The sequence below is a fragment of the Hippoglossus stenolepis genome, chromosome 15, assembly GCF_022539355.2.
Source record: "Hippoglossus stenolepis isolate QCI-W04-F060 chromosome 15, HSTE1.2, whole genome shotgun sequence".
In the NCBI taxonomy this organism is placed as follows: domain Eukaryota; kingdom Metazoa; phylum Chordata; class Actinopteri; order Pleuronectiformes; family Pleuronectidae; genus Hippoglossus; species Hippoglossus stenolepis.
The window spans coordinates 16,106,423-16,129,969 of NC_061497.1; the positions used below are offsets into that span (position 1 = coordinate 16,106,423).

The window sequence follows — 23,547 nt, forward strand, 5'->3', positions numbered from 1 at the left end:
CCCGTAAAGTTGAGCGGACTACAGTTCCCAGAAAACCCCGCGAGAATGTGCTCCTTTTGGTGTCGTCAGCCAGGCACCGGCGGCGTGTGTTCAGCCTGTCAGACTGAAAAACTAGTTGTGCTGTTCAAACAACCGAGTCATAACCTGCTGGTTACTTAGGTCAAAATGACGGTAGGTTCGAGTCCTTATTTACAACCTGCAGAAAGTGGTACATGCTGCTTTTAGCGGAAGTGGACACGTTATATCAGTGTGTTAAGTTACTGTAGCTGTTAGCTGAGTTAGCTAACAAGCTAGTTGAGCTAGTCGAGCCAACTGCAGAAATGCATCTGACCCAGCTGGACGAGAAGTAGCAGCTGTTATCAACTGTTATTGTTATTATCTTCCGTCCTCGTATATTAATATTTATTATCGTGTGTTAACATGTTTATTAAAATGTGATTTATTTATTTATTTTCTTTGTCATGGCATGTGTGTTGAGTTATCTTGCAGCAATCATCGCACCGTATCTTTCCCCTGATGAACTCTCGTCTCTGGTTATTTTTTTTTATTGCAGGAGCGGAAAGGAAGAGCTAAGTTGGACTTCTTGAGGAAGATCGAGCTTGACATCCAGGAGAAGTGGGAGAGGGAGAAGACATTTGATCAGGATGCGCCCTCAACAGTTGGGGAAAGTAATCAGTGAGTGAAATGTCACGAGGAAGAAATCGGTTTGATTCCAGAGGAGTTGTACTTCCTTTTACACACTTGAACCAGTTATTGTCGTGTATTCAACTGCAAGACGAGTATGGATGGAAGCATTTCAATAACAACGGTTGTACTTGAGAATATCTTACATGAGCTGATCTGATACAACTGTGACTGCAAGAAATCCTTAAAAGCTTTTGTATTACTGTGGGTATGTAGAGCCTGACTGATTTGGGGGCAATACTGATATCGGCCGGTATAAATATTAAAACCAGAATGGCACCAAGTAGCGTGCATACCTCCAGTCCCCTTACATTCAATTTAACCACACCAAATTACACACACTGATAGATCAAGATCCATGAATCCATCCCTAGGAAATTGGTGAAGATGTCTAAAAGTGCCCTATCTCACAATATCAATCTGGATTTCCTGTTTCTTCCCTGACCAATGCCTCATCCTTCCACCTAATTTCCCTGGTAATCCTGCTAACTGGCAAACGCAGATGAAAATATCATCTTCCCGACAGATGTAAGATCAGCGATGATTCCTAAGATGTCGTTCTCAAACATTGTTTTTCTTTCTTTCTTCCAGCAAAAACAAGTACTTTGTCACCTTCCCCTACCCGTACATGAACGGCCGGTTGCACCTTGGCCATACGTTCAGCTTGTCAAAGTGTGAGGTGAGTTTGCAAACAATAGCAGGAAGCGTTCAAATTAACTTTGTATGACAGATGCTTGAAATGCAGATATCAAACTACGATCACTGGTCTCTGAGTTGCTGCTGTTCATTTTTTTTCCTTGCAGTTTGGTGTTGGTTATCAGTCTCTGAAAGGGAAAAAATGCCTTTTCCCATTTGGGCTGCACTGCACAGGAATGCCAATAAAAGTAGGTGTTTCTTTTTTCTCTCCGATCATTACTGAAGTGTTGTGAAATTTTAGGAATGCCAATTGTCAGCAGTCCCTTGTAACAACAATAAACTATACATTTTTTTTAGGACACGTGCATGACCTTCATAATCTTGTATTCCACAAAAAACAAATGCTGCCTTTTAAAATGTTCTTGCACAATTAATGCGAACACAAGACAAGTGGTATTCATTTAACCAGCACTGTACTTTAAGTTGTATTCAAATTTATATTGATATTTAATAAAATTAGCTGATTATCCCCTATCCATGACCACACACACACACACACACACACACACACACACACACACACACACACACACACACACTTTTTCTTCCTTCTGGTTTTCATACTTCAATATCATTTCCACCAGGCCTGTGCAGACAAGCTGAAGAGAGAGATGGAGCTGTACGGAAACCCTCCGCAGTTTCCAGACGAGGATGAAGAAGAGAAGGAGAAGCCAGAGACATCTGATGAATTCATCATCAAGGACAAAGCAAAGGGCAAGAAGGTCAGTGATCTGAGGGACCAGATTGATGGCATTTTAAACGATATGCACTGGAGTAGATAATCTGTTCCTTAAAAATAATCTGGGTATTTTCATTTGAAAGCAGGATGTGATCGAATCCCATAAAGTCCCATAAACATATAGGACTTAATGTTTAGAACATGTCTCTTGCTCATGCATTATTCTTACTCTCTTATCCACATTGAACTTTTTTCATCCACATGCTTCCCTTTTTTTTATATAATATTACCACCCTGTCTCTTTCCTCTTATAGAGTAAAGCAGTTGCCAAAGCTGGAACCTCTGCTTACCAGTGGGACATTATGAGATCTTTGGGCCTGAGGGACCAGGAGATCCCCGGGTTTGCCAATGCTGATCACTGGCTGGACTACTTCCCTCCTCTGGCTGTTAAAGACCTCAAAATGATGGGTGTCAAGGTAACTAAATATATTCATCTAATTCAAGCAAACAGCTGTCTTACTGTTTCTGTATCTGCCTGTGTCTGACCCTTTATTCAACAGAATACATAAATCTGTGCTTTGATTTACCTTATTTTTTTTTTCCCTCATGGAATAAAATGGTGCTTAATTATTTCCACAGCTGTATTAAAAGGCCCACACTACACAGCGGCCTTGACGTGCACATAGTCATGTTTTTTGATGCCTTATATGTATTCGCCAGGCTTTATTAGCCTTCAGGATAATAAGATCGTGAATTGAATTAAATAGATTGTACCTGAATTGTGTTTACGTGTTATTGTGTCACAGGTGGACTGGAGGCGTTCATTCATCACCACAGATGTGAACCCCTTCTACGACTCTTTCGTCAGGTGGCAGTTCATCACACTGAAGGAGAGAAAGAAGATCAAGTTTGGCAAAAGGTGAGATTGTTCTAGAGGTTTGTAATATCATTTAGAGTTTTTTTTTTTTGTTGTTTTACCTGCATTATAGTGCCATTCTTCCAGTGAAATAGTGAACACTGAGAAAATTAGGAACACTTTTATCTTAGTTGCTGTCACCATCATTGAATCCTATTGCCTGGGACAATGTGCCAGTGTCATTTGGTTTAATTAGTAAGGCATGGAAAGTTTATTTGTATAGCACTTGTATTAATGTGGTAGATAGATAACTGACCTTAACATTCTCCTTTTGGTCTCCAGCAGTTTCATTTATTTTTTGCGGGATTACATTTTCTTTTAGTTGTAAATATCACCTTGTTTGACTCCTCTGCAGGTACACCATCTACTCCCCCAAGGATGGGCAGCCCTGCATGGATCATGACCGGCAGACAGGCGAGGTACACTCATCTGGCTCAATGAAATTAAATATTAGTTGAGAAAATACAAACTGTGATATGCTTATACGATCAATTCTGGATCCTATAGAGAACATTAAAAGAGACTGAGCTCCCACAATTTTATCACAGTTCACCACACTACTTCTCACATCATAGGCATTGTGTTTTATATGAATACGTTTTTGGGCTTGTTCTGGCTGATTATTGTGGATGAAGAAAATTCCTCATAATGAAATTTTGAATACAATATTAGGAAAATGTAATAATAACATTTCATCCTCACCTGCAGGGAGTTGGACCTCAGGAGTACACTCTCGTTAAGATGAAGATGGTGGAGCCGTACACAGCAAAATTCAAGTCCAAAGTCTTTTACAGCAGGTGACAAATTACAAACACAGCTCTTATTACCAATAGTTCAGGTTGGAAAGAACAAGTTGTTCATGCACTTAAGTATGTTTCTGATACTGATAAATACAATACCACTAAGTCTAGATGTGATGCTGAAGTTAAAGTGTCGATGCTCTCCTCCCCGCAGCGGCATGAAAGGGAAAAACATCTTCCTGGTGGCTGCCACTCTTAGACCAGAGACCATGTTCGGTCAGACCAACTGCTGGGTGAGACCCGACATGAAGTATATCGCCTGTGAGATGACCAACGGAGACATTTTCATCTGCACCAGTAGATCTGCCAGGAACATGTCTTACCAGGGCTTCACCAAAGAGAACGGAGTGGTGCCCGTGGTCATGGAAATACTGGGACAGGTACTCATTTTCTGACTCATTTTCTCATTTTTTCTAACCAAAGTTATTGCGGGTGCGTCTGTTCTACCTATTTTCAATCACTCAATCTTTTTTGCCTCTGTGTAGGATATCCTTGGCTGTGCCCTGAGTGCACCTCTGACCTCCTACAAGATTATCTACGCTCTGCCCATGCTTACCATCAAGGAGGACAAAGGTACGAGTCAAGGAATTGTGAATATACTGATAGTGAAGAGATAAATTCATCAAGAGAGGTTGTGTTGTTAGATTTATTTTTAAAAGGTTTTGAAAGGCAGAATAATGTCACATTATGCCCTGGCTGTTGAAAGGATTATTTGTCAATTTTGCTCAGAGCAGTCAGAATCCCCTTGAGGAGACGGATGTTATGCTGATTTGACAGTTGTCAAAAGGTTCAAGAAAATGCTCTTTAAATGCATCAAATATATAATTTATTCCAGCTCCTGTTGCTGTAGGTAATACTTGATGCACAGGGCTTGATCCCTCATTCTTCCTTGACTTATTGGATTGTTTTCGAGATGTAAGAGGAAAGAGTTTCGGAATGAACAAGTTAAAATGGCAACATTTCATTGAGGTGCCATACAGTCTGGGACATGGAAAGCAATGAGTGAGGGTGAATTGGAAATAACCCCCTGCCCACTGCAGCTCGGCAGTTGTAGAAAAGTAGAAATGAAAATTTTTATAGCTTTTAATTTGTATAAGGTAGTTTTAAAGTATCACAGGGAAACTTAACTTCCTGATTTGCATAAATACATGTCTGTCTGTCTCCCTTAGGTACTGGGATTGTTACCAGTGTCCCCTCAGACGCTCCTGATGACATCGCTGCTCTCAGGGACATCAAGAAAAAACAGGTGAGGTTACAGACATTTAACTAAATCTCTGCCATCCAGGTTTTCTTGATACCGCAGATTAAGTTAGCTACCAAGAAACACTGAAAACTGAACCTATGCATGTCTGTGTAAGCTCAGGTTTGGGTTTTGTGTCGGGTCTGGAATTTTTGTGTGTGATTTATATGTTGTCTAAGATGACTCAATAAAAGAAAACAGGTTTATAATTTATAATGCATTTTGAAAACCAAGATTATTAAACATTTGAAGAGATTGAGAAATTGTGGTAGATTAAATTCCTGATGAATGAACTATGTGGATTTAGATTTTGAATTGTATTAATGCTGTTCATGCTTGTATTCCTAAAAAGGCTCTACGGGAGAAGTATGGAATCGAGGACAAGATGGTGTTGCCTTTTGAGCCGGTAAGCTGATCAGCTGAAGTCGGTCTGATTTCCTTCTGGTTGCATTGAACCCATCAGTTCTAGTTAAAAGACATAAATGTGAATAGAAATTCAGAAACCTTAAACTGTATTTTTTATATGTGTGCACACACATCAGATCCCCATCATAGAGATTCCTGGCTATGGGAACCTCTCAGCTCCACTGGTGTGTGATGAGCTGAAGATCCAGAGCCAGAATGACAAAGAGAAGTTGGCTGAGGCGAAGGAGAAAGTCTACCTGAAAGGGTTTTATGAAGGGGTGAGTCGACTTCACAAGGTTTACAAGCAAAACAAAATGTCTACATAGGTCAGCAGAAATCCAGCTCCCCTGCAAACCCCATGTGGATTTAACTGAAGGTTTGAAGTTTGAAGATTTATCTCCCAGACACAAACCAAGTGATTCACACCTTGAGGCAACAATCAATTATTCATTGGCCGGCTAATAGTCATGTGTTGCTCTCACACAGTTTGGTTGTTTGAGAGCATCCTGAATCAGTACAAGATACACACACAGATGGGCCTCAGCGCTCTTACATTCCATCTTTTTCTAAGCCCCCCTTTTTTACTGTCAAATTATTATGACATAGTTCATTTTAAAATTTACAAATGAATCTGCTTTCACTGTCACAAGACTGTAAATGTGAAAGAGATGGGAACATAAGTGTAGGCACAATCTGCAGGGGGCGATGCACCACCATATCCAGCAGAGCACATATGTGTATGTAATGAGTATGTGTCTTCCCACTGAGTCGTTTATGATCATTTGTGATTGAAGAACAAACTGAAGAGGTGCAAGAATTGTGAATGAAATGCATCAGTAGAAATGATATGCTTCTGCGTGTTCCTGTCCCAGATAATGCTGGTCGATGGCTACAAGGGGCAGAAGGTCCAAGATGTCAAGAAGCCCATTCAGAAGATGCTGGTGGAGAGGGTAAGACATTCTAGTCCTAAAAATAAAGCATCACGTTACATGTGGCAGGACAAATTTGAGCCCTGGCTTTATCTTTGATTGTGCATGGAGCTTTCTTTTGTCCATGTTGAATTTACATTCATTTTAATGATGTTGCCTCTGTGTTAATCTATCACAGGGCGATGCCATGATCTACATGGAGCCCGAAAAACAGGTGATGTCACGTTCAGCTGATGTGTGTGTCGTCGCTCTCTGTGACCAGTGGTAAGTATTCTGATCATAGGAATCTGATTATACAATTGAGTGTGTTCATTAGTAATGGCAAGAAATAATTTTACAGCTATGAAGCCGCATATTGGTCTTTATAAACACTAGTTGAGTGGAGGTGAATTCAATAATTTTTCATTTTTCTTATGAGGCTGTATCTTTGTTACATAAGTTCATGACAAAAACATGTTGTGTCTTTCAGGTATTTGGACTATGGAGATGCTGAGTGGAAGCAGAAGGCCGGTGAAGCACTCAAATCTTTGGAAACGTAAGTCGGTGACCAGTGTTCATGGGAGAGTCTAGAAACTGTAATTTGTAATGTGTACAAAAATAATGTCTATAGAAACTATAATTTGTCTGAAATACAAACAACTGCCTCCTCGTGTGTTGTTGTTTAATACAAGTGTAATTTGTGCATGTTTAGATTTTGTGACGAGACCAGGAAAAACTTTGAGGCAACTCTGGCCTGGCTCCAGGAGCACGCCTGCTCTCGTACCTACGGTCTGGGTAAGTGCTTTCATCCACCGAGTCAGGTCTCCAGTGAATGTTAATGTGAGCGATCTATACAACTTAGATTTAATTTGCGGTTTTTGTCTTCATGTCCCTAAAAAGCAATGTTATATCTTGTGCCAAAGAGGATCAGGAGCCACAGTCCTCTTGTGGTTGTCTTATTGTCTGTAGATGGAGACAGAGGACTGATGATAAAGCACATAGCAACAGTCCGCCTCTCTCCTTCTACAGTAATAGATGAGGACTGAATGCCAGCTGGCGCACATCACAGTACAGGACAGTGCAGCACAGTCTATCCTTGCTCTGAACTACTGTAGAAATTTCCCCTCACACTTTCAGAATGTGTGGCACAAACTTTCCAACCAGCATTACACATGAACAGGCTGATAGGACGCTCAGAGATTTGATTGCAGCACAGCGGTTGTGAAGATTCCTTTCATTTCTGTCTGAATTGTAGAAGCAAAAAATACTTTTCAATGCCCAAATATTTCTCGTACGCAGAAAGCTCAAATGCAGAGATGCAAATCAAATGTGTGTTTTGATCAATGTGATCACAGAAGTTTAAGAGGCTTTTTTTCCAGACAGAAAAATCCGTGAGCCACAGACAGACTGTATCCTGTATTATTGTAAAACTATAGAATAATTTAAACATAACAATATGAAAATAATAGATTAATGTCTTTAATTCTATGTGGGATCTGTACACTTTCTTTTGTAACTCGCGCAAAGACAGTTACCTTTGTTTCAATTAAAATCTGTGAGTAAGTGCATTCATTTCATTTTGATCTGAAATTTATATTTAATCTTGGCCCATGCTGCTTGTAAATGTTAATGACTCCTCAAGCATGCAGTAAGTTTGAGTTTTTAACCATTGGAAGCAGGTAAAAGCTCTAAATGGTATCTCTCTAGTTTCTCTCACTTTCTTAGCCCTAAAACAAAAAAGTCCAAATATAATTTAGTGAAAGAGAAAAACAAGTCGCCGTTGTCTGTAAAAACAACAGGTTTGCCACATGTGTTTTGGTTTAGTTTATTTGACAATGAAGATTTTTCTCTCAGCTTGTTTGCCAAGGATTATCCAATAAATCCCAGGATTTATTCCATTGTGTGGCTGTTTTTCTTGGCACTAGCATGTAACCAGCTTTTACAGGGCGGCCAATACAACAAAAGATTGTGTCAATACAATGCAGGCAATAATTGCTCTTCATAATTTTTGACTCGCTTTTCTCATGATCATGTGTGCGTGTGCACGTCTCCTGGTTACCATAGGAACGCGGCTTCCTTGGGACGAGCATTGGCTTATTGAGTCACTATCGGACTCCACCATCTACATGGCTTACTACACTGTAGCCCACCTTCTTCAGGGAGGCGTGCTCAACGGACAGGGAGCCTCACCACTGGGCATCAAGTACGGACAAACACACACACACCAAAATAAACATGCATAGTCCCTAACCGATGCTCTTATATACTAATATTTTTAACCTTTTCCTGCCGTCAAACATCCACAGACGTGTTTCACCTTGGGGAGAAATGACTCAGATTAAATAACTGAACTAAATAATTTCAACTGACAGATGCTGCCTGTTAGACATTTTATAAGTTGATTCATCCATTAAGTTAAAAAAATATATAATATATAAATAAAACATACACTCAATGATGAATGCTGCATTTTTTTTTTTTTATCAGTTCCTAGCTCAGCTTTCATTTAAGCAAACTCATTTCCCCTTCTCAGCACTGAGATAAAATGGAGAGAAGAAATGACACTGCATGACAAAAAAAAAGAGCATAACAAAGCTTTTAATTACTTCTCACCTCACTGCAGCCCATTACACCCCCATTTTAACCTTGACCATTCTCTTTCCTTTCATTTATTCGTGTTATCTCTCACAGGCCACAGCAAATGACCAGAGAGGTGTGGGACTTCATCTTCTTCAAGACGTCTCCGTTCCCCAAGACTGACATCCCCAAAGAGCATCTGCAGAGGCTGAGGAGGGAGTTTGAGTATTGGTACCCTGTGGACGTCCGTGTGTCTGGCAAAGACCTGGTTCCCAACCACCTGTCGTATTACCTGTACAACCACGTGGCTATGTGGCCAAAAGACAAGTGAGTTTGCCGACTTCATAGACTAGCAAATAAATGAGAGGCTCGATTTGTTGCATGTAACAAAACTCACAAGGTGATTTAAAGGTGACTTAAAATCAAAAGGAAGTATCTTTTTACGTGGAAGGAAATGTAAATGAAGGTTTTGATTGTATATACGTTAGTGATATCTTGTCATATGTCAAGATTACTAGATTGATAAAGAAGTAGTTTGGCAGACTTATGTTTCTGCAGTAAATGTGACGCTAATGTGAGTAGCTGCTTTTCTTAGCTTTAACCTCGAGGCAGCTCCAAAGCTCACAAATCAACATAGTATTTGGACTCACTCTCCACTTCAACTTGTTGTGTTCAGTCTTGCGCTGAGTTGGTTTGGACACTTGTTTGTTACTCTGAGATGCACATCACTATTAGAAAATTGATTTTGAAAATATCACCTAGCTCTAATGTGCATTCGCTCTTCTGTGGAACGGCTATCAGAATAACAAGGGTAATGATGAAAAAGTGAGCAGCATCCTTGATGATGATAACGACGATGACACTAGCGCTAATGAGAACTTTCTCATCTACAGTGGGAAGTGGCCACAAGCAGTGAGAGCCAATGGACATCTGCTCCTTAACTCTGAAAAGGCGAGTGTTTTATAACAAATGTATATATTTCTCTAAATAAAGTTATAAACTGAGGAGAAATAAGTTACTTACATATTTTAAACATTAATAAATAATACAATTAACATATTTATATTTGTTGAAACTACTCTTCCTTTGTGCCAGTAATTGATGAGTGTTTGAAGCTGTAAAAATGTAATTACTGTGTGCTGCTCATTTGCATTTTTTCATTTTGCTTTGTCGTAGATTGAAACACAGACAGTCTGTGACTCAATGATTTTATTCCTCTGTGCTTCGTAATGAACTCGGTTATACTTGGGTGGGCGTACTTGAAAGACTGTGGCGGCTAACATCTGTTTTTCTATTCACCAGATGTCCAAATCAACTGGAAACTTCCTCACACTCACCCAAGCCATTGACAAGTTCTCAGCAGATGGTACATTCAGATTTGTCTTGATATGTGTCTCCTGTGTTGAGTTTCTTCTTTTTTTACTCACTCTTCCTCTCTCATCATTATTTTTTTCAATTTCTATATTTCTGTCACGTTTACTGAAAAATATGAGCGCAAACCCATCAGGTGTACATTTAGAAGTGATTACAGTGAGTCTCCATAGTGCACGGGCCATTATGTTTGATTATACCATAAACATCTTTTATCCCACGGTGAAGATAATTAGAAAATGCCCCGTCTTCATAAGACGACCGAAGTGTTTATTGGATGCTATGAACCATTTTATTCATCAGATCCCATATAGTGCGCCGCAAGCAGTGAGTTTCAGTATAGTAATTATGTGTACTTTAAATATAACGAGTAAGGCCGCATATATTCAATATGATCTCTCAACCAGGAGAAACGAGATAATGTCCAACAGCTTTATTGCAACAGAAATGTTCCAATCGGTGATGAATTTTCATGTATTTGGGTAATCGTCATTCCTGAAAAGCAGCAGCTACCGTCGGCCTCGCCATGGGACGACGAGTTCCAGCGGAAAAATGTGTGCGCTCTGAACTCAAATATTTATAGGAACATGAGAGGAAGACAAGATTTCCACAGAGTTCTAAGACCAAGAATGACAATTGATGCACAGCAGCAGGATTGGTTTCTCAACATCTAAGTTCAGAGTAAAGCCTTTTGTTTGAGGGGAGCTTATGTTATCTTATTTCATTTCTAATTCGATTAACCCTGATATCCATCCCTGCTGCCCTCAGTACATCTAAGCATCAGTCGATCTATCCCCTCTATTCTTTTTAATGTTCTGAAAGAGCTGAATAATGGATAGATGTGTCTGTCGAGAAGCTGTTCCACCGCGGGGGAAAGGAACCCTATGGCCTGACAGCAGATAGACCTATTTAATTGACTTCCTGTCTAAGAGCTTGGAGTCATATCTGCGAGGTTATTTTAAGTTTTTCAGACCGTGGAGTTTTCAAACTAAGTCTGTGAACTTCGCCTGGTTGTCCAAGTATTTTGCAGAAGAGAAAAGAAAAGCTCATTTCAGTATCGTAGGATCAAGGACTTCTGGTTTTATATATATAATTTGAGCAAATCACAAATGCAATGGAGAGAATGAAGCGGATGTTGTAGGAAAATCTCTACAAACTTGAAAACTGGCATCTACTCTTCCAACCTCCTCTGACATTGTTTGCCACACGTCTTTATTTCCTCTCTCAGGTATGCGTCTGGCTTTGGCCGATGCCGGCGATACCGTGGAAGATGCCAACTTTGTAGAAACGATGGCAGATGCTGGCATCCTGCGTCTCTACACGTGGGTGGAGTGGGTGAAGGAGATGATTGCCAACCAGAACAACCTGAGGACGGGACCCGCTGACACCTTCAACGATCGGGTCTTTTCCAGGTAGAGGCAGGAATTCATTTGGGAGGTGGTGGTATCAGCTGACAGGCACCAATATTTATAGTTTACATAAATTATCAAGGTCAAATTTTCACATTAATTGAGGCCATATACAGTGTTTAAATCTTGGAGGTGGGGGAAGCAGAGCTGAATTTCACATCCTTGAGCAAAGTCAATGTAAAGGATAAACACGAGAAACATAAATAAGTGATGAATGGAAAATTGGAATTGAAACTTTTGTATTATTACTCAATGGATTAGTCTATAGAGTCAGAAAGCTCTAACTTTGAAATTCCAACAAACTAGTGGAAAGTTAGGGTCAGGGTTCAACACCGGTCCGCTACATCGGTTTATGTATTGTAAAGTGAATCTCTCCTCAAGTTGCATTGCAGCGTGAGTTTATAAACTCAGGTGAAAATTGATTATTCTTTTGTAAATTAACCCAAGATACACGGTTGACACTCATGTTATGAAGACAGTCCTAACCTTTGATTCCCCCGGAAGATCCTGACCTTGCTGAGCTTGTGGAACATAAATGGAACATTAGGTTTTTGCAGAGTGATTGAAAGGACTTCGTTTTTTATTTAGTGAGATGAATGCAGGCATCTTGAAGACGGAGCAGCACTACGACAGGATGATGTACAAGGAGGCTCTGAAGAGCGGCTTCTTTGAGTTCCAGGTAAATAAAAAAAATGCTCTTGTATTAATCGTCGCATGTGACAGACAATCATGCTTTTCATCCCAATGATATGAGATGACATAATAGATACTCAATTGACAAGTTAAACAGTATTTGGAGCACAACATGTCTGCGAGCTCGTTCTGACCATGAGGTGCATTCACTGGATTGAATACAGTGTATGGGATAGTTTAGGAATCGTATAATAACCAGTGACGACGACCTTTTTAATATGTTTTTTGTGTTTGTTTGTTTTTTGTGTGTGTGTGTGTGTGCAGGCATCCAAAGATAAGTACCGTGAGCTGGCTATTGAGGGAATGCACAGGGACCTTGTCTTCCAGTTCATCGAGAGACAAACCCTGCTGCTGGCCCCCATCTGCCCACACCTCTGTGAATACACCTGGGGTCTGCTGGGAAAGGTGAGATACATAAGGATTTGGCATCATGCTGTTGTTTTCGTGTTCTGATGGAGGCTTTCATCCTCTCCCCTCTCACTTCTATTTGCGGAGTTAAAACAGAAACTCTCAAAGGAGACGTTTTTATCATCTTGTGTCGACTAACATTTCATGATTACACCTGGGATCAACAATGCGAAATGGATACACGCTTCATGCAGTGGTGCTGATCCCACTGCTAGTTACCTGTGTGAAATAGCTCCTGACACATTTTCCCTGCTTGTGTCCACCAGGAGTTTGTCTTTACACTTTGAGCTCATTTCTCTCTTTGCTATGGAAGGACGACACACACCGCTTCACGCTCCCCACAGCACAGAGAGCCAAGAATATATTTAACACTCAAAATTTATGAATATGAAAGAGCGCTGCTGCTCTGTATATGGGCTTTTCAGTTGTCGCTTAGCAACAACAAAAGCCCCACAACCAGTGTTTTTCACCAATCATGTGTTCAGCACCGCGAGCTAAAGAGCTCCGAGGCACTCATTGGTCACAGTAGTGCACAAAACAGAGAGATTGGCACTAGGCCTGCATGATATAAGGAAAACGTGCGTGTTACAACCTATGTTTACAACCCAGTTTTGGTCTCGGAGTAAGGGAAGCAACACAGCACGGATGGTGTCTGGCAACGCAGCCTTTTATTGTAATCGTGCCAAAATGATTTACATAAACAAAAGTGAACAGTGAACAAAAATGAGACACAAAGGGTTGAGGCGGAGGGTGACGCCAAATCATAAAATACACAAAAACAAGCCCTCTTCCTAAACCTTGTCCCTACTCCCCTGACTGACGGTTTCACACAAAAGGAAAACTGTCTGCTAATTAAACTAAACTATCCTTCATATAAGTAACAAAATAGATTCAGGCTGCCACCCATAAGGCCTAGTGAACTAACAAAAGGAGTCTAGGTGAAGTTTAGAATGAAATAAGGAAAATAACAAACTAAACTATAGTCCAACAAAACAAACCCTTCATCACAGAACGAGTGCCTCACAAGTTAACATTCACTAAATTCTCAATACTCATTTAATACACACACACGAGTTGACACACAAGTTAACATACAACGCAGAGAGGCACCGAGGCTGACAGATCAGGTTAAACAATGTGATATGAGATAACCATGTGTTAAAGTGTTTCTGCGTTAGGTTCGATGCTAACATAGACCCCATACAGTGAGTAGCCTATGCAGACACTGAAAAAAATTATGGTTTTATAAAAAAAATAATTACACCTGGCTATGGACGCGTTCCTCCTTTTGTTATCAAGGTGCATGAACCTCTGGCTTTGTTGTTTAATTGCCTCTGGTGGGCCTCAAACTTTTGTATTTGTTTACAACACTTACTTAAAATTTGAATTCTGCAACAGAGGTTTCCTCTCATCAAATACCCTTCTGCCTCCCCCATAGACTGGTTCTCTGGTGAAGGCATCGTGGCCAGTGGCGGGTCCAGTCGACGAGATTCTGATTCGTTCCTCTCAGTACCTGATGGAGACTGCACACGACCTCCGACTGAGATTCAAAGCTTACATGCTTCCTCCAAAAAGCAAGGTACGATATGTGTATGCTTCACTCCCACTCTACTTTACTGCTGCAACGGATTGTTTTAAGTGACTATGTAAATGATTTGGAATTTATGGCATTTGTTTTAACAGTTTTAATGAAAAGTCTGGCTGTGTTAAGTGTAGTAATTAAATCACAGACAGTCTTATATTGGAGTCTTTTCTCTCTCAGGTATTGTTTAACAGTTTCATTGTTGTTTGATGGGAGCAAAATGAGGCAGAGAATGTCAGTAAAATATCAAGAAGCAGCAGCCAAAAATAGAGCTGGGGTTCTGCAGCACTCTGTCATGTCTGAAACAGTGTACACTCTTCTTAGCAAATATGAATAATTTCAAATCCCTTAATGAATCTATTCCTGTTTAAAAATAGCTTGAGCTTTGTTGAATAACATATTTGCTGTTCAGATAAATGATTTCCTGAATATTTAGTACTTTGCACAGTGTGGATTTGACCTTGAAGTGGTTTAGGAATGCAGCTATTTCAAGTACGAAACAATCACCTTCTTACAAAGTGAGGGGACTTGCCTCTGGAAAACTCAACATAAAAAATATTTGTTAAACCAAAATTAGTTCTACCTGACTTCTGCTCTCGGGGTATCCCCATCCCCTCGCCAGTTTCTCTCACCTCGTGTTACGCATGCTGACATGTGTAGAAATCACTCCACACCTCCTCTTTCAGCATGTAGCAGCTGTGGATATTGCTTCTACTGAAGAGATTATGTTTTCAACTGTGTCTATTTGTTTGTCACTAGGATTATTGGAAAAAGTACTGAACCAATTAGCACTGACCTTGGTGGAGAGATGAGGCATGTGCCAGGGAGAAAAAAAACATTAAAATTTGTGGCAGATCCAAATGATTCACTCACTGTGAATTTTAATTTGTGTTTCTCTGAAGTTGACACTGGCCTAAGTCTGAGTGTCTTTCTGGTTGATATTATCACTCTCTGTCTCTACCATGACATCCTGAATCCTTTTAGACGCGCATTAAAACACTTGAATCCATTTTGTGTTCACAGCAGGAAATGTATTTTATTGTTTAACAGGTTGGAACTCCAATACTGACTGTAGAGGGTTAGGGATAAAAGCAAAACAAATATTGAAAGTATTTAAAAAGGGCAACATCTTATGCTTACAACCTCTGTTATTTGTTGCAAATGTTTTGGTGCCACAGAGACAAAAATGAGGGATGATGAGAAAAGAGGAGAAAGTGTGTCTTTCCTTTGCTCCTCAGACATTGATACATTTAAAGCTGTAAAACTGTCAGCTGTAAAGGCAAAACACAGTGTGTGCCTATTAAGCAGCTTTCTCTAATTGTCCTAATGTTTAATTTATAGACATAACATTAATGGGAACACACAGTCACGCATACTGTTCAGGAATAGAGTCGACTTGACAGCTGTCATGTAATATAAGTTCACAGATGCCCATCTTCATCGTAGAGGATCACACACGCACACGCACCACAGCTGGCTTCTTGATTCAGCCAAACGCACAGTTTGTTGCTTTGCCTGATGATCCGGATGAATGAGATGAATCTGAAATTCTCCTTTTCAATATAAACAGAAAGGAGAATCCAAGCCCCCAGCCAAGCCCTCTCACTGCAACATCTATGTAGCCAAGAGCTACCCTCCTTGGCAGCACAGTGCCTTATCCCTGCTCGGCAAGCACTACAAGGTGAGAAACAAACAAGCCATCATTCATACCCAGCATATTTAATATGTATGCAAAAGTACTGCGGTCCACAGCGTAGTGATTCACTGAAATACCTTAAAATTGTGTCTTAGATGATCATGTTTTTCATCAGTTGCCCAGTTCACGTCTTTCTCTCTGCTCCTGTTCATCTTCTCCTGTCTTTGTATTTTCTTGGCTTCGGTCCAGAGCAACAATGGCGTCCTCCCTGACAACAAAGTGATAGCCACCGAGTTGGGAGCTCTGCCTGAGCTGAAGAAATACATGAAGAAAGCGATGCCTTTCGTAGCCATGATCAAGGTACGTCTGGAGGAGCTGGAGGGGACAGTATGGTACTGTTTGTTTGTGTCTGTGTAAAGAACATAGACTGGATACAAAAACGGACGTAGAGCATCAGTAGATATTTCCACAGGTTTATGTTCTCGATGTGTAGTTTCAAGTCTGATGTTCGTTTTGTAATTCATGGTCCCATTAAGAGTAGAATAGATGACCATGCTTTGGGGCGTGCAAGTCCCAGGTGTAGGTGGGGATGCAGTATCCTCGAGCTCTCAGTCAGGCTCCACCCGCCACTCCTCTGAATATGGTTACATCCGGTTTCATAAAACCAAGCTGGACAAAATACTAAACTTAAGGCTTCAAAACAGCAGCCTATAAACCAAATAGTGACATCACCCTGGGTTATCATTTGCAAAAGGCACGTCCTGTCCACCTCTAGCGCGGGCATCATAATAAAGCTTCTTTTTTTTCACATTCAGGATATTGAATGTCAGTCGTCTACACACACGTGCCATAATGTCTTATCTGTTCAAGCTGAGTTTGTTTACCGACCTAGAAGCTCTTTACACAATGTGTCGGTGAGGTGGCTTATCTTTTGTGTTTGTGCACAGCTTTGCTTCTGATTAGTCTAAAGTCTGCTCTGGTAGTTCCGTTGAATTGTTTTCAGTCTGCGTTTTTCAAAGGCTCTTTTCATTTGTTTCTTTCCCCCTCTTTGTGACAAACAATGGCAAAACTGTTGCCAATATGTCAAAACTGTTTGAACATCATTACACTCTGCAGATCAAGTACTCCAGCAGTTTCTACAGAATTTCTATGCAAAGTGTTTAGTAATGGAAAACTCTCTTTTCTTACTAACTTAGTCTGTTTGTTTGCAGTGTTCATAAAAATAAAAAAATTATTAGTTTTTTTTATTAAGCCACAACTTGGCCGCGACTCTTAACGTCTTTGTTAATTCTTATTCCCAGCGTTCACAATTTAGCTGCTTTGTATTCTAAATATTTACATTTCTTTGCAAACCTCATTGCTGTTAGTTGAGGTTGTTAGTTGTTTGTTTAAAGTCTCACAGTAGTTATTGTTTCCGTTATATATTAACTTGAGGTCAAATTGCTAATAAATCACAGGGTCGATGCCGATTAATATTCCCAGGTGCTCAGGGCTTTGTTCAGGTGTTTCTGTTTTCTCCACAGTGATCAAACTGAATGAAACTACTAAATAGTCATGAAGAGCTTTGTGTCAGACCGTGGTTTGTCTCTCAAGCCTTTGAGCTTTTCTCCCCAGGCTTTCCTTTTGTTTGATGGTTTGTTTTGGCATCTTTTGTTCAGATATTTTTTCTTAATCTTGTGGCGGCAACATCAGCAAAACAATGGACATTCTGCATAATACTGAATTATATCTGATGTTTTCAGTATGTGGATTAAATATCAATTTTCCTCCTATTCTACAAATTGCTGGCATGTTAGAAACCTAGGAAATTTGAACTCAACGTGTTAACTTCTTGTTCATTTCTCAGGAGACTTCAGATTATTTATATGAATAAACGTCCATTAGCGAAGTCAGCATCTCATGTGATTCTGTTTGTGTTCTGTAGGAAAACCTGGAGAAGAACGGGCCCAGGGTTTTGGATCTGGAGCTGGAGTTTGACGAGCGGGCAGTTCTGATGGAAAACCTGGTCTACTTAACCAATTCTCTGGAGGTGTGTTATAAACCAGTCCGAGAATTTGACAACATTGAAGCTAGACCCTTCAAACCAAATTGACCAAAGATTCATCCCCCTCGTTAACCTGCCATCCCCTGTCAGTCATCCCCCCCATCCCCTATAAGTGTGAGAGAGCTGTGTGTGAAGGTGGACATCCTATAGTTCATGCTGCTAACTAAATCACTGGATCTACAGTTTTATTACCTTTCTCCAACATAGTCAGACTGACCATCAGCAGCACAGGGAGAAATCCTACCCACTCTGGTGGCCATTAAAACATCCATAAAGATTTTACTGTCTTTGGCAGGCAGGCAGGATTCTGTGTAAACTTTTATTGTGCATGTTCACACCAGCACACTGTTCTCTAATGAGGTGGTGTCGTCCCCCACACCCTCATCCCTGACTGGTCAGCTCTAAAAGTAAATCCTCTGGAGATTCTGTCCAAAGAAATATTAACCCCAAGTTGGTGGAGGACTGTCCCCTGTGGGAAAAAAAGGTGTCTGTCCAAACCAAAAGCACACCTAAGGGGTCTGAATTTTATTGATACAAAATTTATCAAGGTTGGACAATAACCACAAGCAGCCACTCATTCCAAATATGTGCCAATAATTGAAGAAGTTTACTTGACAAAGTTCTGTTTGTCTTGTCTCTGTTTGTTTTCTTCAAAATGACCTCTATTTTACAGCTTTTCACCAATTCTGCCAAAGAAAGTTGACACAATCCTGAGATCAGAAAACTGAAGCCCCGAGATAAGTTTGTAAAACCAGCACAGATTTAACCACAGGAAAGAGAAAAACAAACGAATACCCCGCCTGACACCAATTCCCACGTGTCTGAACGATCATAGCAGAAGACGAATGGTCACAGAAATAACACCAAATCTGTCTTTTGTGAAAGAAACACCACAGGCTTGAGAGGTGGCAGTTACTATGAACGATCAGCAGAGAAGTGCTTTATGTGGTTTTAGTTTTTTTTCCTCTGCTGTAAAAACTCGACTGTTGAATTCAAGCCAGTGTATATTCAATACAATGTGACGGAAGAGTTTTCCTCTTGTTTACAATCTTGTTATTCTGTATACTCAAACGTCACTGATCTTTTTTTGATTCAAATACTCTATAGTTGGAGAAGATCGACATCCTGTTTGCGTCTGAGGGTGACGACAAAGTGAAGGAGGAGTGTTGCCCAGGGAAACCGTTCAGTGTTTTCAGATCGGAGGTAATTTCTTTCTGTGCAGACTTTGTGTGTGTGTTAGACAGGTGTAGGTTTATGTTTGATATCGGCGAGGTGCCTCCAAAGGACACTCGAAGGCATTACACACTCCAGCCTTGTTCACCCTGCTGCTATCAGGCAAGTGATACAGAAGAATCACTGCCGCACCACCAGACTTCAGAGCAGTTTCTATCCAGACTGTGAGATTTCACACTTTACGTTTTATGACTTGATTATTTATTGATGACTCTATTATCTATTCATTCACTAATATAACTTTTTTTACGTAGCATTAAGGGAATGCATTTGTAATTTCTTTATACAATCTATTGTTGCATATTAAATTTAATCTTCAATCTTTTTCATTCACATTTCAGCATTAAGATCTCATTTAGCTGCAGTTGCATATTTGCTTTATGCTTGCACTTGATTTTTTTCTTCCTGTATGCTTGTTCAACTGTGTGCATCATTTGTGATTATAACAGTGGTTGTTGCACATTCAAACTAACGATTTAATTGCGCATTTGTGTTGTTCCTTTGTCTACCCAGCCTGGAGTGTGCGTGTCCCTGGTCAACCCTCAGCCCTGCAATGGCATGTTTTCTACAAAGGTGGAAGTCCGGCAGGGGGACAGCAGAGACAGCCTCATCCGTAGACTGTCCAAGGTCAACAGATTCCTCAAAGGTTTGTAAGATAAACTGCACAAATTCATTTACTATAGATGGCAACCAAAATTGTTTTTTTATGTATAATATACAAAAACAAATGTTACAATCAAAGAGGATCAAAATATTAACTTGGATCAAAATGTTTCCCAACAGTTGGATTTAAGTTTATTAGCTTTTACAAAAAAAAAAACACGTCCTGTGGTTCAAATGACTGTAACAGACTTTTAACAGCTGAATCTGCACAAGTCCTCCCTCCATCCTTTTCAATTCTATCCATCATTGTGCACAGGGTCTGAGGAAAGCAGTGACTTCAGTGCTTTTACTGTAACATGGACCTTCGAGCAGTGACAATGAAATGTTTCCCTTTTTTTTACTGATTAGTCCGCTCATAAAAAAGTGGTTGACATTATATTATAACCGGGCAAAAACAGGTTGTCTCTAAAGGGTTAAAAAGGCAATGGCAATTATTTCTAAGAGTTCCATTAGCACAAACAGCACCACCACCCTCCGTCATATTAAGTAAATTAAGATTATATTCGACTCACTTACCACTCACTCGGCAGATGTGAAAAAGCAGAATAATGTTAAAGTGGATTAGCTTGGATCCCTGTCACTCTTCTCCTTTCTCATTTAAACTTATTTAAACCCCTTCCCTCCGTGATTGATGTCTGTTATGGACATCCTTCCACTGTGTCTCACGTCCAACATTCTCCCTCTCTCCCTCCTCACCCCTGATCCGTCTGACTCCGTGCCTCCGTCTCTTACACCAGACCTGTCCAGAGTGAAGCTGATGAGGTATGAGGACCCCCTGCTGGGGCCTCGCCAGGTGCCCGTCCTGGGACAAGAGGAAAAGGGGAAGCTGCCCATTTCCAGTAAATCTGTGTTCAGCGTCAATCTGGAAGAGAAGAGGGTCACTCTGGCTGACAACGGCCTCACCGTGGACATTGGCGACGCTCTGGTTTATCTGGTTCATTAGAGAAACTTAGACACACACACACATACAGACACGCAGGTACATGGTGGCACATTCAGCAGAGAAACATTCTGGGAAAATGCATCATGAAATATGATAAAATGGCATTTTGACTCATATACATCGTACACTGACTCAAAGGTGTATTTATGTTTTTATAATTAATGTTTCTGCACTTGCAGACTTTGTTACAGCACTTGGTGTTAGATTTGAAAGATTAAAAACATAGTGGAATAACATTAAAGTGAGAAACACATATTTTCAATTTGATTCTAAGATGTTAAAAGACAATGAAATTAAAATAAACATAAGATGTTCGAAATAGAAAACGTACCAATACAATGTTAAAGCCTGAAACGTATTACTGATGCGTCGCTGAGCTCTCACTCTTCTTCATCTCGTCACTGCTGAACGCTGCCTCAGGGAATATCTGACTCTAAATGGGACCTTCTATCTTCCTTTTTTCTCATCTCATCCAGTTGAGCTCTCACATCTGGGTTTGATCTGAACAAAACAGATGGTTCATGGTTTTTATAACCCCTTCCCACTGGTAAAATTCTGTGACCATCAGGTCTTTATTGCTTAAATTAGGATCTTTAATGGTGTGAGAAAAGCAAGAAATTTGCCAAATATCGGTAGAAGCTGTAGAATGAAAGTATAAGACCAGGATTTTTGTTCTGTTTGTTCATTGTCTGTTCAAGTTGACGTTATCTCTTTGTGCCATTTTTCCTGTTTGATATGACACAATAAATAAGCAACTATTTGTATGATGGATCTTTCAAATGTTTTCAATGAACAAACATGCACCATCTTGTCTATTTCACCGCTGACCAACCACTTATTTTATGTTAATACATCGTCACTGCTCCTGCATCTTCCTTGATGCCTGGTGTTTTCATAAAGATGGTAATTTTTTCTGCACTGATGTTTTATACATTGAAGGTGCGACACGTCGTTCCCTCGTGTTTTGTCAGACGGCTTTCCTGTTTTCTCAGCGTGGGTGGCACATGTCTGACTTGTGCTTTTCCAGAGAAATAATAAAAACAAATATGAAAACATTCTCTGCCTCTCTTTAGTCTATCTCTTCTCTGTGCTGCTTGATTTCCTCTGAGGACAAGTCTGATCTAATCTCATCTGTGTCGTGGTTTCTGAGGAGGTCTCCAGAACGTTGCCTCTTTAGTGACGGTGGCGAGTCTGAGCTTGATGCTGGTGAAGCTGATGTGTAGCTACAAACTAGCTGTGAGGAGTTAGTTTGTAAGATTTGAGCACCTACAGGCCGAGAAGAGGTATGAAAAGAGAAACCTCAATTAACTGACTAAATTCATTTAACCAATCATGTTGAGCCAATCACAGTTGATTTAAGACGAGAGGCGAGGTACACCCTGAACAGACCATACTGTATGTCTGGCAAACTCTAAGAAGGGTTCAGAAAGAAAAACCTCACACAACCTGAGCCTGGGATGACTGTTCACCTTTCAGCACAGCAGTGGCTGACAGTCAAGTCTGCCTGTCCCTGAGTGGCCGGGGCCAGACTTCTCAAAGCCCCACAGAACATCTGAGGAGAGGACTTGAAAGATGGCAGCTCACAGACTCTTCCTATCCAATCTCACGGAGCTTGAGAGGATCTTCAAGGAAGAATGGGATAAACTGCCCAAATCCTACAGTGTGCAAATCTTGTAGAGACTTAGCCAGGAAGTCTCGAAGCTGCAGCCGCTGCCAAAGGGGCTCCCGCAAAGTACTGACCTGGAGATTGAAAACATTTCTAGAACCATTTTTCTTTGAGTCTAGACTGAAAAATGGCAAATTTTACCTCCTGAAAAAGAGCATTAAACAAGAGGACGCATCTGCTTTTCATGAATGACTCTTTTGATGTGCATGTGTGTGAAGCATCGGAGCCTCTTAACCTGTGGTCGTTTCACTGTGTCTCTCCTCCCCCTCATTTCTCCATCTCATTCAGTCACACACACACGTGCACACTAATGCTGTACGAGTCTAAATGTAAAGGTCAGACCACAGGAAATGCATGAACGCAGTCAGTCCCCTCTAAACGTGAACCTCAGGTGTTTCACTGGTTCTAAAGTGCGTCTCTCACTTCCCAGCTCTTCACTCTGCGTTTCTGCCTTAAGGGTGAGTCTAACATTTACTGTGCATCTTTTTCAATACATCGTTTTAACAGAGACGGCTGTTGAATTGCTTTGAATGTCATGGGTCAAGCAAGCAAACTGTTAGATTAGATTCCTAGAGCTTGTATTTGACATGCAACATTGGAATAAATGACTTCATCTTGAATTAGAATGAATTCCTAATGAGATAAAGTCATAAAAAGTGAATTTTATGTCTAATATCTCACACTTCAGATGCATAGTACGTCTCTATTATGTTCCGCAGACAATCCCGTAAAACAATAATTACTTTTTCACGAGAACTCGGCCTGTTGTGAGGTGCTGGTGTGTGCTTGTGTGTGCTGCTTGCATCCATTTACATCAGATTATTTGGCACGGTGATGTTTGTGCCCGTGCACCGTGATGGGTATCTGCCCTCTCTGCATTTGCTACATTAGCAGGGGGGGTGCACAGTGAAGACTCGAGACTTATCTCTGTCACACAGCTCCTGGCCGGGCCATCCGACTGCTGGTTTATCTGCTCCGGCACACACCCTCTCTC

General features: G+C 40.6%; 1 protein-coding gene across 1 annotated transcript; it reads left to right on the forward strand.

The window, feature by feature from the left end:
* Positions 1-11: 11 nt before the first annotated feature.
* On the forward strand, positions 12-21,942 carry LOC118121867 (leucine--tRNA ligase, cytoplasmic). Its single transcript, XM_035178075.2, has 32 exons — positions 12-171; positions 554-675; positions 1,276-1,363; positions 1,488-1,568; positions 1,965-2,102; positions 2,374-2,535; positions 2,866-2,978; positions 3,331-3,394; positions 3,684-3,772; positions 3,930-4,155; positions 4,261-4,348; positions 4,945-5,021; positions 5,368-5,421; positions 5,558-5,698; positions 6,293-6,370; positions 6,528-6,613; positions 6,819-6,884; positions 7,041-7,123; positions 8,393-8,531; positions 9,020-9,232; positions 9,799-9,856; positions 10,208-10,271; positions 11,505-11,688; positions 12,274-12,364; positions 12,643-12,783; positions 14,225-14,365; positions 15,939-16,049; positions 16,254-16,364; positions 17,929-18,033; positions 19,156-19,251; positions 19,795-19,927; positions 20,682-21,942. The coding sequence occupies exons 1-32, from the start codon at positions 166-168 to the stop codon at positions 20,885-20,887; spliced, it is 3,555 nt and encodes a 1,184-aa protein (XP_035033966.1). The 5' UTR covers positions 12-165; the 3' UTR covers positions 20,888-21,942.
* The last annotated feature ends 1,605 nt before the right edge of the window (positions 21,943-23,547 follow it).

Coding starts and splice junctions, on each gene's coding strand:
- LOC118121867 (XM_035178075.2), top strand. Junction 5,422..5,557: donor TGGTGTTGCCTTTTGAGCCG/GTAAGCTGATCA, acceptor CACACACATCAG/ATCCCCATCATAGAGATTCC. Junction 9,857..10,207: donor TGCTCCTTAACTCTGAAAAG/GCGAGTGTTTTA, acceptor TCTATTCACCAG/ATGTCCAAATCAACTGGAAA.